Source organism: Grammomys surdaster, unplaced genomic scaffold (genome assembly GCF_004785775.1).
Source record: "Grammomys surdaster isolate TR1022 unplaced genomic scaffold, NIH_TR_1.0 543, whole genome shotgun sequence".
NCBI classification, from domain to species: Eukaryota; Metazoa; Chordata; class Mammalia; order Rodentia; family Muridae; genus Grammomys; species Grammomys surdaster.
This window is the reverse complement of record NW_021604962.1, coordinates 1,230,033-1,242,632: the sequence shown is the minus strand read 5'-3', so window position 1 is coordinate 1,242,632 and position 12,600 is coordinate 1,230,033. Positions and strand designations below refer to the sequence as shown.

Sequence of the window (12,600 nt, the reverse complement as noted above, 5' to 3'; positions counted from 1 at the left end):
GTGTGAATAGCACTGATACATAGATACACGGAAAGGCAGTGTTAAAGGGCAGCAGTGACTGCTGTAGGTAGGCCTTCCTGAGGTCTGCGTTTGGGCAGAGATACGCACAGTGATTATGATTAATCAGGGCTTAAGTATAGAGGTAAAGGGTCTTTAAGTCATGAAAAGAGCCAGTACTCAGCTCAGTAGTGACAGGAAATTTGTTTGTCTAGAAAACATGAAGAGATGGAGAGAGGAAGTGAGATTAAAATCAGATCAAATGCCATAAACTACATGGGTTGTCTTTTATCTTATTAAACATCTTAAGAGTATTTAGAAGACTTTATGTAAGGGATAAAATAGACTTTCCAAAGTTCTCTTAGCTATACTTTAGAAATTAGTTGGTATAAAGCATTAAGGAATCTGGAATGAGTAATTGGTATACTTATGCAGTAGCTCGATGAGATACAGTGAAAGATTAGCTTAAAAGTATTGAGTGAATATGATACAGTATTTGCCATTATTAAACAAAAACCCACAGAATGACAGTTAAGTTGACAAGCCAGATTAGCCTTGATAGAAAGAAAGACAAAAAGTCCTAGGAGAGGGCTGATATAGAAATAGAAGGCATAAGAACAGCTCAGATGAGAACTTTACCAGGCCCTGTGTGGTGGCTTTGCAGGTAAAGGAAAGGTACTTGCTGCTAAGCCTGCCAGTCAGTTATACATGTGGTAGAAGGAGAGAACTGAGTCCTGAAGGTATTCTCTCACCTTCACATGCATAGCATTCTATGCACAAGTCCTTTCCCCGAATAAATAAATACATAAAGGTAATGAATTCTTAAAAAGAAAGAAAAATTTTACTGCAGGACCAGTAGTTGTGATCAGAACCTAAATCTGAGCCCCTAAACATTCTCAAGCTGCACTGGACATGCAATAGGACTTCAGACCAAAGCACATAAGTCTCTGTCTTTTTTAAAGTACAATATGAATGACAGAGATAACTGTAATACCCATTTCAACAAATTAAAATGGGATTAAATATTCAGCAAATAGATATTATTCAATCTATATATAATACTGACATTTTTCTAGAGAATTTAGTCTTTTATTCCTTCCTTAATTTACTGCCATTTCTTCTTTCAGTTACAACACTAAGGCCTGAACTTGGAAAGATTATGTACAATGATTTTAAACAGGTTGGTAGTTTTAAATTAAAATACAGTTGGTTTTGTTTTGGGTTTTCCTTTTGGTTTTTTGGGTTTTGTTTGTTTGTTTGTTTGTTTTTGATAGAACTTTTTAAAATATATTTTATTTATAAATATGTATGTATGTCTTTGTATGAGTCAAATGGCTGTCAGATTCACTGGAGCTAGAGTTACAGGCAGTTCTAAGCTATCTGACAGTGTGCTAGGAATTGAACTTGATTCTCTCAAAGAAAACATATGCTCTTAACCACTGAGCTATCTATCTCTTGCCTGGTAGTAGGACTTTTATATTTACATGTGTCTGCGGTTTTGAAGGAAAAAACAGAGGGGTGGTGGTTGTTATTATTGTTGTTGTTGGAGGATAAGTAAAACTATAGACGAAGTAATTCTGCTCAACAGTATTATAGTAAAGCAAAAATTAAATTTCTTCTCTTTCCAATTGTTATGTTCACTTCATCTCTACAGAATTATGTCTTTATGTCTTCCCTAGTCTGTATTTTCTCAGTATATGCCCTTATTTTACTACCCCAGTGAATTGTTAATCTCTAGTTCTTAAAATGACTTTCTATAGAAACTATGATACTTCTGTGAAACTGTTTAATTCCAAGTTTCTGATTCTGAAACGGGGGAAGGCAGCGGTTCATTGACGTTTGCTTTATACTTAAGGAAGAACTATAGTCACTTTATGTACACACGTCAGTGTTTCTAGCAGCTTTATTCATAGTTACTAGAACTTGGAAACAAGATTCTCAGGATGTGAATGGATTAACTGTGTTATATCTAGAGAACAGAATAGTCCATCTTAAATATTAATGGATTATGAAGCCATACAAAGATAAGATCTTGAATACATATTGCCCAGGGAAGAAGCCAAAAGACTATCTTCTTCCAATTTCAACTATTGTTACTTTAATAAAAGCAAATGATGACAAAAACGAAAAGTTCAATTTTGTCAAGATAAAGAGAAAGGAGGCATGTGTAGAGGATGCACAGATGATTCTTAGGATAAAGAAACTGTTCCATGTGTCACCATTACTACGGATGCGTCATTCATTTGTCAAAACCTTCAGGACATACGAGATCAAGGATGAGCACTGTGTAAAGTATGGATCTTAGATGGTAATGGTGTGTGCAAGTGTGTTCATGAAGTTCTCAGACACAATAAAAAGATAAAAAATAAAACATCAACCATTATAGAGTACTAAATGCCAAATAAACTTACAGAATATAGTATCTGTTGAATATAATGACCAATAATTAGAAGAAAAGAACATTATCTACACCTATTGTTTAAGGGAGATCAGTGGAGATTTCTGAAGGAGATTTCAGGATGTGAGAGCCTTGCTGTGCACACACCTCTGTCATATAGCCACAGACTCCTCTCAGACTCAGGGTTCCTTTTCAATATGGGTGACAGTGCTTCTCCTTCCTTACTGCATCCCAAACCATCTGGGTGGGCTAGGGACTACAGTGACAAATGATGCCTGATCTCCAGAGACTTCAAACTAATGTCTTACGGATTGCCTGGCAGTTTGTTTGCAATAAATGCCCTCTCGGTGACCCGGATGACACAGCAGGTATATGATACACAGCAAGGCTTGAGAAGTGTAAAGTGACTGTTAATAATGATCACCCATCGGAGGACTATGAGAAGTGTAAAGTGATTGTTAATAATGATCACCCATCGGAGGACTATGGGACACTGCATTGTCTCATTGTGTAAGAACAGACAATCATGCTGCTGGCATATCTTGAGCAGAAAAAGAGCAATGGTGTCATTTACAATTGGAATGTAAAACTTAGAAAATATGGGCGTATTTGCTATGTGTGAATGTTAATGAATTCAGAGTTATAGTTCTATAAAAGAATACATAAGCATAACACAAGGTCAGAATTAAAGATTGACAGGGCTCGGTAGGTAGAGGAGCTTACATGCCGACCTCATGACCTGAGTTCAATCCCTGGATCCCACAGATGGCAAGAGATAAAACTGACTCCTGAGAATTGTCCCCTGTCTGCATGCATGTTCTAGTTCACGAGTGCCTGCACACATTCACACATACGTACACACTAAGTAATACTTACACACTTACATTAGTAACTGTTAACTAAGTATTAAACTAACCCCCATAGTTATAATTTGGTATACTAATGAGTTAAAATAGGACACAGATATCTGATAACAAAAGATTTTAGCATATTTATTTCAAAGATGTCATAGAGTGATTAATTAGAAAGTATATGAAGTTTGAAAATTTGGGAAAAAAATTGACCTTGGTTTCATGTTTTTTCTTTTTTATCAGATTTCAGTAGCTGATCTCCCAGGTTTGATAGAAGGAGCACATATGAACAAAGGCATGGGCCACAAGTTCCTCAAGCATTTAGAGAGAACCAGACAACTGCTTTTTGTTGTAAGTCAGATGCATACCAGTGATGTTCAAATGGATTAACTTGGTTTTCCTAGAAATACCTTGTGAGTAAGATTAAATATAATCTGCCACAAAACCATGTTTTCATGATTGATGAATGCTGCTCCATATCTTATGGTGGTACCAAAAGATCCTACAACCTGGTGACACCACAGCCACCTTAGACGAGTGATCATACTCTGTGAGTTCACACAGTGATAAAATCAGTGGATGTGTTTTTAGAATGTAGTCCTGGTATTAAACAGTACATGGCGGTACTAGTGAATATGACTCCTGTGAGTCTATTTCAGTGGGCCAAGTACAGTAGACGATGCTTGTTTACAGTACGGGGATGGAAGTGCTGCTGCTGCTCTGTTTGTACACTTGGCTAGACTTACCGAGACCTTAATTCCTTGAGATTTTGGCGGCATAGTCTTATGTAGTGTCTCTTTCAGTCTAGTTGGCATGCTTGAGTCAAACATGAAATTATCAATATTGATATCAATTATCTATACTAGTCTTTCATCAGTGACTCAGTTTATGGTACTGCTTGTAGTTATCATGACAATGCAGTTTGTTATTTCATTGAACGACTGAATTACCAGTTAAATTTGGATTGAGAAATTACTCCTTGTTGAAATTATTAAGAAATAACATTTCTAAGCACAAGACTAAATAACCTTTTTATGTTCTGTGTTTTCTCTTCTCTCTAGGTTGATATATCTGGATTTCAGCTTTCTTCTGTAACTCGGTATAGAACTGCCTTTGAAACTATAATTCTTCTTATAAAAGTAAGTTTTCTGGTTCACTGTGTTCTGGATCTAGTCCACCTTGTAGGCATGTCACATAGTAATCAGAGTACCCACCTTTTTAAAGATTTTATATCAGTTGAAAAGTTAAGGTTGCTGTTTCCAAATCTTCACTATTCACCCTTTCCTCCAACTGTGACATTGGCAACGCCCTCCTTGGCTCCACATCCCCTCACATCTTGTCTGGCTTCTGCTCTGGCATCTTTCCTGAAACATTCTCCACTTGTGAACGTCCCTCACATTCTTTGCTCTGTTGGTGGGTACTGATGATCAAACCATGAGTGCTACCCCAGGATTCTGCCATGGAGCTCTACTCCCAAGCACTTTCCTTACCATGTAAGCAACATTGCTGAGAGTTACTGAATAATCTTACCTTACTACCATTGTTTCTCATTGCCTGCAATGAATGTGCTCCTGACTGCTCAGTCTGTAACTGACAGCCATCTTTTGCTTATGCTTTAGACTAGATGCTTACTAGGCATCTGTGACTGAATGTCACGTTAACCACTTAAGCAAGAAGAAGGAAAAAAACTGCAACCTTTTCTGTTTTAATTCTGTAGCTAGCCCCACAATGTTATTGAAATGTACTTTTAAGTACATATGCCTTTTCCAAGAATGCAACAGATATGAAATTGTTACAACTAGCATATGACTCTAGTAACTTACATTTGGCTCTAGGCACAAACTCAGCTGTTTCTGAGGAGTCGTGTGAGCTAACATCCCATTCACTGGTTTAGCAAAAAGCATTGTTAATTTTATAGTTATTGTGATTTATTGCTTTGTGGTGATATGAACGGGCTGTAGAGTTACCAGGTTATTAAAGAAAGATTGCCATTACCTTCATACTGTTGTATGTTTTTCTTTTTATTTAAAGGAGTTGGAGTTATACAAAGAAGAACTACAGACAAAACCTGCACTCTTGGCAGTTAATAAGATGGACCTGCCGGATGCCCAGGTTAAACTTCATGAACTGATGAAGCAGCTCCAGAGCCCCGAAGGTAAAGCATCCATTCAGTTCCATCTGTTCCCCAACACTAGCCGTGTGCAGAGGGTCAGGGATTTATGGTTTTGCTTGGGGGGGTTAAGTTCTTGAGACAGGGTTTCCTGTAGCCTAGGATGGCTTCAAGTTTGTTGTTTATCTAAGAATCACCTTGAATTTCTGCCTCTGTCTCCCAGGTGCTAGAATTATAGGCATGTACTAGTATGACTGATGGTAGTAAAAAATCAATGGGAAAGAAAACTAGTGTCTTCTACTCTAGAAACTATATTTAAAGAAAGAACATATAATGTTTGAAGCACTAAAATAGCATTGACCAGCCATTATTGGTCTCAAAATGAGTACGTAAAGTTAGAGAAAGAAAAGAAAGACTACTTAGGTCTGAAAAGATCAGGTTTCATAAAAAACTAAAATTTATATGGAGCTGTAAAGGGTGTGAGAGAGGGCCTAGAGAGGCGTCTCAGGCACTGAGAGCACACGCTGTTCTAGTGAGGACCAGGGTTACTTTCCAGCATCATGTCAGATACCTCCCTCATAACCACCCATCAGGGCATCCGATGCCTCCTGTGTTCACACACAGCTCTGCACCCAGACTCCCATTCATACATGTAACTAAAGATAAAATAAAAGTCTTCGTTTCTTGACTTTTTGTTTTTATTTTTTGATTTTTTTGATGGCATCATAAGCTAGCTCTGGCTATCTGGAAATCATTATATAGACCAGGATGGTTATGAAATCAGAGATCCACCTGCTTCTGCTCTTGAGAGCAAGCATTAAAGCTGTGTACTATCATGACCAGCTAAAGATAAAATATTTTAAAAGGAAACAAAACCAAACCACCCAAAATGTGTGTAAAAGGAGAAACGTCAGCAACTATCTATGGAGTGTAGCAGTTCTGTCACAGTAGCTTCGTCAGTCCTTGTACTTTGTGTCTCTGGTGCACACTGTATTTTAACAAACGTAGTAAGGTTTTACATTTTTTTTCTTGTTTTGTTTTTTGAGACTTTATATATGGGTATTTTCTTTGTGTGTATGTCAGTGTGCTATGTGCATGCCCAGTGGAAGGCATCAGATTTTTGGGGTCTAGAGTTACAAATAGCTATTAGCTGCCAAGCTGGAATTGAACCTGTTCTCTGGGAGAGCAGCCAGTGTTCCTAACTGTTGAGTCAACTCTCCAGCCCCCAGAGCCAGTTGTTTTAAAGAGGGATTTTTTTTTTTTTATTGATGTTTGATGTTGTTTTTGCTGTTTAACTACTTTAACTTGGTAACTCTGAAGAATATTAGCCTTTAGAAAAGAACATTTAGTTCTGTGTTTATGTGACAGAGAAAGTAGTGTGTGTGACTCATGTCTGTGACTAAAAGGATATGCCTGAATTTCCTAAATGGAAATATTTCCGTTGTATAAAGAAAGCTAGAGGGACTGACTTAGTCACTATTGTATTGCTGTGAAGAGACACCCTGACAAAGGCAGCTCTTGTAAAGGCAAGCATTTGCCTGGGGGATTGCTTACAGTTTCAGAGTCTGAGTACATCCTCGTGGGGCATAGCCTCATGTAGGTGCTGGAGCAGTAGCTGAGAGCTGCATCCTGATTAGAGCGACATCTGCAGAGAGACAGACAGATGGACACTGGGCCCAGTATGGGCTTCTCAAAGCATTGAAGCCCACCTCCAGTGACAAACTTCCTCCAACAACACCTTCTAGTCTCTCTACTCCTATCAAATAGTGACACTTCCTGCTGTCTAAGGATTCAAATACATGAGCTTTCAGAGGCCATTCTTATTCAAACCACCACAAGGACTCTCACAGTGTGGCAAACTGGAGTGTGGTAGAACACTTTTATCCTGTGGTGATGATGTCTAGAAGAGGGACTCATGCACAAATGGCAAGTGGCCATCTGCTTTTGAAGAATACTGATTTCTTTCTGTTATTAGAATGATAATTGGGGAAAACAGACTTTAATATACTAAGATTAGCAGACAGCACCAAGATCATTTTTCTTTTCTTGAAAATCATTCCCTTACATAATGTACATGTTAGAACTATCTTTGAGTTAGTAAGTTAGTCTTGGGTCATAAATATTCCCTAAAAGTCTCGTTTGTTAACATCATTTGCCTTATCAGGTCAGGAGTTCACTGTGTTTATTGCTCTTGCAGATGGTGTACTAGAAGTGAGGGTAACTCAAGAGCATGTATGGATTCTGGACCACAATTCTTGGGTTCATCTCTCTGGATTTTCTTGGAGGTTTATAACTCTTAGAAGTCAGGATGTTTTCAATCTACCCATTTTAGTTACTCGGCAGTTGGCTGTGCCCCTCCCCGACTGCCATGGTGTTAGGAAGAAGATAAAGCCATGCAGCGTCTGTTATCCTCTAATTGAATGACTAGACTCAGAGAAAATGGTCTGCTTTTGAGTTGGTTGGCCTTGTGCTGCAATTCTTAATGGGACCGCCATTTAAATAGTGATAATACTGTGTCTGAAGTTAGAACTTATATGTGTACTAAGGTAAGCCAGAATGTTCCAAGTGATGTCATTGTGATGTTTACCTCATTTTATTTGGCCTCCTCAAGCAATTTTTATTATTTCTTTAAGTATTGTCATGATTTACTAGTATTTATTCTTCATTTTGTTTAAAATAAATTCATCCAACAGTTATTTACTCAGTACTGACCATGTGCTAAGAACCACCACTGTCAGTAATAAAACACAAATCCCAAGAGTTTATGAGACAGGGAAGAACAGGGAATGAGTTCCAGATGCTAAGTTGTCAGTTTCACAGTTTTGAATTAACTTTTTAAAAGGCAATGAAAATCACCTGTTCTCGTTTCAGAATTTCTGCATTTGTTTGAAAGAAAGATGATTCCAGAGAAGGCTGTGGAGTTCCAGCATATCATTCCCATCTCAACAGTTACTGGAGAAGGGATTGAAGAGTTGAAGAGCTGTATAAGAAAAGCACTGGATGAACAGGATGACAAAGAAAATAATGTGCATCACAGCAAACAGTTGCTTACTCTGCAGAGCTCCAGTTCAGCGCCTTAGACTGAGCCACCTCAGAGTGTGCTGCTGCTGTCTGCAGAAAAGACAGCAGTTAAACCTAGTCTGGCGTATTGACAGAATGCTATGTGGTTCTAAGGAATCAGAAAATCATGTTGAAAACACAGATGAACCTGCAGTGTGGTATGATCAAAGAAGCTAGGCAGGCACAGCAAGACAGATATCAATGATCTCACACGTGGAATCTGAAAAAAAAAATTGAACTGATTGAAATAATGAAGACGGTAATTATTTGTGGTATAAAAAGGAGCTAGAAGATTAAGAGATGTTGGATACATTAAGGATACAAAGTTTCAGTTAAGCTTTACAGACAACCTGTTGTGTACCTTGTTTATAGAACAATGAATCATATTTTGAAAATTTGTAAGAAAGTAGGTTTTAAGTGTTCTAACTATAAAAAATTTTGAGAGAAATCTCTTTTAAAGTAGATTGACCTTGTATTTCTAAACATGCTGTGTATAATAAAGATGCATGTATAATTTTGTATCAATTAAAAATAGTATTGAAATTACATTAATTTGAAAGCTTGTCCACATTTTAAAGATAGTGTTTATTGGTAGGTTTCCTGATATATGTGTCATCATTCAGGAAGATAAATTTTTGTTCTCCTTTTCTTCTGGTTTTAGCTCAGCAAGGCTATTCCTTTTTTGCATAAAGTGTACAGAAGACCCAGGCTAGCAAAGCACACTGAGACCAGCAGGGCTCCTGTATTTTATTCCTGACGTGGGTGGTGACTGGGTCCTATCCCATTGGTGGGAGCTTGAGGACCTCACAGTCTGACTCATAGCTAATTGGGTCAAAGGGTCCTCACTGGCTCACCTACTTTGATTTTCAAGTTTCTTACAACTACCCCCTCTTTATTACATTATTTTTCAAATTTAGGCAGTTTATGTTAGCCACTTGAAGTTTCTAGGAAGAGTACATCATATAATCAGTGGGGAAGCCTGCCTTCCAAGAAGATAGATTTTATTTTATTTTTTTTTTTTGTTTTGTTTTGTTTTTTTGTTTTTCGAGACAGGGTTTCTCTGTATAGCCCGGGCTGTCCTGGAACTCACTCTGTAGACCAGGCTGGCCTCGAACTCAGAAATCCGCCTGCCTCTGCCTCCCGAGTGCTGGGATTAAAGGCGTGCGCCACCACCGCCCGGCTCGAAGATAGATTTTATTAATTCCTGATTGAAGTATTTAAAAAATACTTACAAATAGAGATTTTTTTCCCCTTTAGGTGAAATTTATTATGTGAAATGTACATGCTCACTTTTACAAAGTAAATTCAAACAATATACAGGAGTATGAGGCAAAAGACATTTCTGTTTGCTGAGACCTTCAGTCTGGTTGAGCTTATGATTTTATGGAAAAATTTTACATTTTTTTTTTCCGCAAACGAGTTCACTGTAATTTTATTTAACTTTTTTTTCTTTTTACAAAGTAGCAGCAAGTTAATGAGCTCTAAAAACTTCCTTAGGCAAGCATGGTGGTGTGGGCCTCTACCCACATCGTTTGGGAAGGAGAAGCAAGAGATTTTGAGTAAAAAGTCCCCTCTGGGCGACATAGCAGGTTCTAGGTTGCTCTGCACTTTATAATGGAACCAGGTTTCAAAAACATTGTTTTTTAATAGTATGTTTATTTTATTATTGTATGTGGTTTGCTATTTTGTAAGTAAGTACATGTACCATGTGACGTGTGAATGAAATGCCTGTGGCAGCCCAAAGAGGATGTCAAATATCCTGGGACTGGAGTTCTCTACAGTTGTGAGCCACCATGCAAGTGCGAGGAATCAGACCCAGGTCCTCTGCAAGAGCAGCCAGTGTTCTTAACTGCTGAGCTGTCTCTCCAGACCCTTTCTTTAATAATACTTTTTTATTTGTTAAAAATTATTTAATAATTTATTGTTTAGTAACAGTTGTGGTCATTGACCCTTTTTGAAAAATTCTTTTTTAATTGTATGTTGATTGGACTCAAATTTCTTCTGACTTGATAATATGTATAGTTTGATAAAATATTATTTTAATTTTAATCTAGTTTCTGTTCCCAATGCCCACCTCTCTCTCATTCTAGTGCATGGACTAGTTTTTCTTATATCCCTTTTTTCTTTGTTACAGGGGAATTTATTGAGCACTATGCAGGCTGCTGCACATGCAGTGCTACAAAGAACAGGTAGAACCCTCATCCGCTTGTACTGCTCAGCAGAAGCTGCAGGGAGCTGACATGGCCTACTTCATAACAAAGAAGTGAGGTTGAGGAAAACCACGATGAGCTTATACTGGTCAGCCTACATGATTGAAGTTGGGCTTGTTAGACACTTTATCCCATCAGTGCCCTCTTCAAATGTTTTCTACCCATCAACAAGTAGCAGTGAGGACAGCTTCATGAGGTGAATTCAAGAGTCCCCATTTTTATCTGATTTTGTCTTAGTGCTGGTCTTAGTTAGGTGGTCTATTTGGGTATCTTAGTTAGGGCTTCATTGCTGTGAAGAGACATCATGACCAAGGCAACTCTCAAAAAGGTCAACATTTCATTGGAGCTGGCTTACAGGTTCAGAGGTTCAGTCCATTATTGGCATGGTGGGAAGGAAAGCAGTGTGCAGACAGATACGGTGCTGCAAGAGCAGAGAGTTCTACATCGTAATCAGAAGGCAGCCAGATGGAGACTCCTGTGGGCAGCCAGGAGTGGGGTCTCTTCTGCACTGGGTGGAGCTTGAGCACTGGAGACTCAAAGCCCACCACCATAGTGACACATTTCTTCCAACAAGGCCACACCTACTCCAACAAGGCCATACCTCCTAATAGTGATATTCCCTGCATATTCAAACCACTACATTCCACTCCCTGGCCTCTGTAGGCTTGTTCAAACACATGAGCCAAAACTATGGGGGCCAAACCTAGCCAGTGCATAATATAAAATGCATTTTAGCAATGCTTAAAAGTGCAGAGTTTCTTCATGCAATTTCTTAACTGTAATCCCCTGTAAAATCAAAAAGCAGATTACATACTTCCAACTTCACACAATGTATACGTTACCTTTCCAAACGTCATGTGAGAAAATACTGGACCAAAGCAAGCCAAAAACCAGCTGGCAAACTCCAAACATCTCTGTCTGATGTCCAAACCCTTTCAGCTTTGATGACTGCAACACAATTCTTTCTTCTGGGCTGGTTCTACTCCCTGTTAGCAGCTTTCCTCCGCAGGTATCCCACAGCTCTTGCATCACTAACATCTTGGAGTCTCCAAGGCAACACGGCTTCCTAGCGTCTTGTTCCAGTGTCTGGGCTCCTCCAAATGACTTGGGTCACATCTCCAGCCCTGCCCTCTGTAGCACTCCAGTCTCTGATTAACTCTACCTTACTGCTGCTGCTGGTTTTGGTGGTCACCCCATGGTAGTGGCATCTCCAATACCCTATGGTCTTCTATTGTAACTAGGCTTCACCAATGGCCTCTCATAGACTCCATTCATGGTGCCAAGCCTCAACTTCTTTGGGTGACCCTTCTGGGCTGTCAACTGAAACTGAGGCTGAACCTTCACCAGTGGCCTTTCCTGGCCTCGCAGAGAGCCAAGCCTCAGCTGCTCTCCCTGTCCCTTTATGCCTTCAAAACCAGTACTACCTGGGTGACTCTTACACATTACTAACTCCAGCTACCAGCACGAGGCACAACCTTCTTCCAACAGCTTTGGAACACAGCGTCTTTGTGCTTTCAGAAAACACTTCCCAGAAGATCTCACTTGTCAGGCTGTAGAACATCTTGGGTTGGCACAGGCCTAGAACCCTGAGACTGCAGGTGTTTGGCCATACTCCCAGAACCCAGGACCCTGACATGCGGTCTCATCTCCATTTAACCTATGCCATCAGCCACGTAAGACACAGGTAGAGTGCGTGCCCTGCACGAGTTTTTTCCCACACCTCGATGCTGGTCGCTTAATCACTACTAATTTCTTAGCTGCAGCTTACCAGCATCAATTGTTCAGTAACTCCTTTTATTCTTGATTCTAAAGCCAGAGCCACATGGCCAAAGCTGCCAAGTTCTGCTGCTTGTTGGGGTTGGGACCCGGCCCCCTTATTCTTTTACATCTTTCACTGCCTAGGTTTGGCTGTCCTAGTACCTGTTCTGTAAACTGACCTTGAACTCAGATATCTGTATGCCTCCATCTCCTAAA

At 39.2% G+C, this 12,600-nt stretch overlaps 1 protein-coding gene across 1 annotated transcript in view; it reads left to right on the top strand.

The window, feature by feature from the left end:
• Gtpbp10 (GTP binding protein 10) overlaps nucleotides 1-8,975 on the top strand; it is a 20,236-nt gene extending 11,261 nt beyond the window's left edge. The window contains exons 6-10 of the mRNA XM_028781767.1: nucleotides 1,125-1,177; nucleotides 3,490-3,597; nucleotides 4,308-4,385; nucleotides 5,278-5,401; nucleotides 8,228-8,975. Coding sequence (XP_028637600.1) covers nucleotides 1,125-1,177; nucleotides 3,490-3,597; nucleotides 4,308-4,385; nucleotides 5,278-5,401; nucleotides 8,228-8,436 — 572 coding nt within the window. The 3' untranslated portion in view covers nucleotides 8,437-8,975. The remainder of the gene's footprint in view (nucleotides 1-1,124; nucleotides 1,178-3,489; nucleotides 3,598-4,307; nucleotides 4,386-5,277; nucleotides 5,402-8,227) is intronic.
• The last annotated feature ends 3,625 nt before the right edge of the window (nucleotides 8,976-12,600 follow it).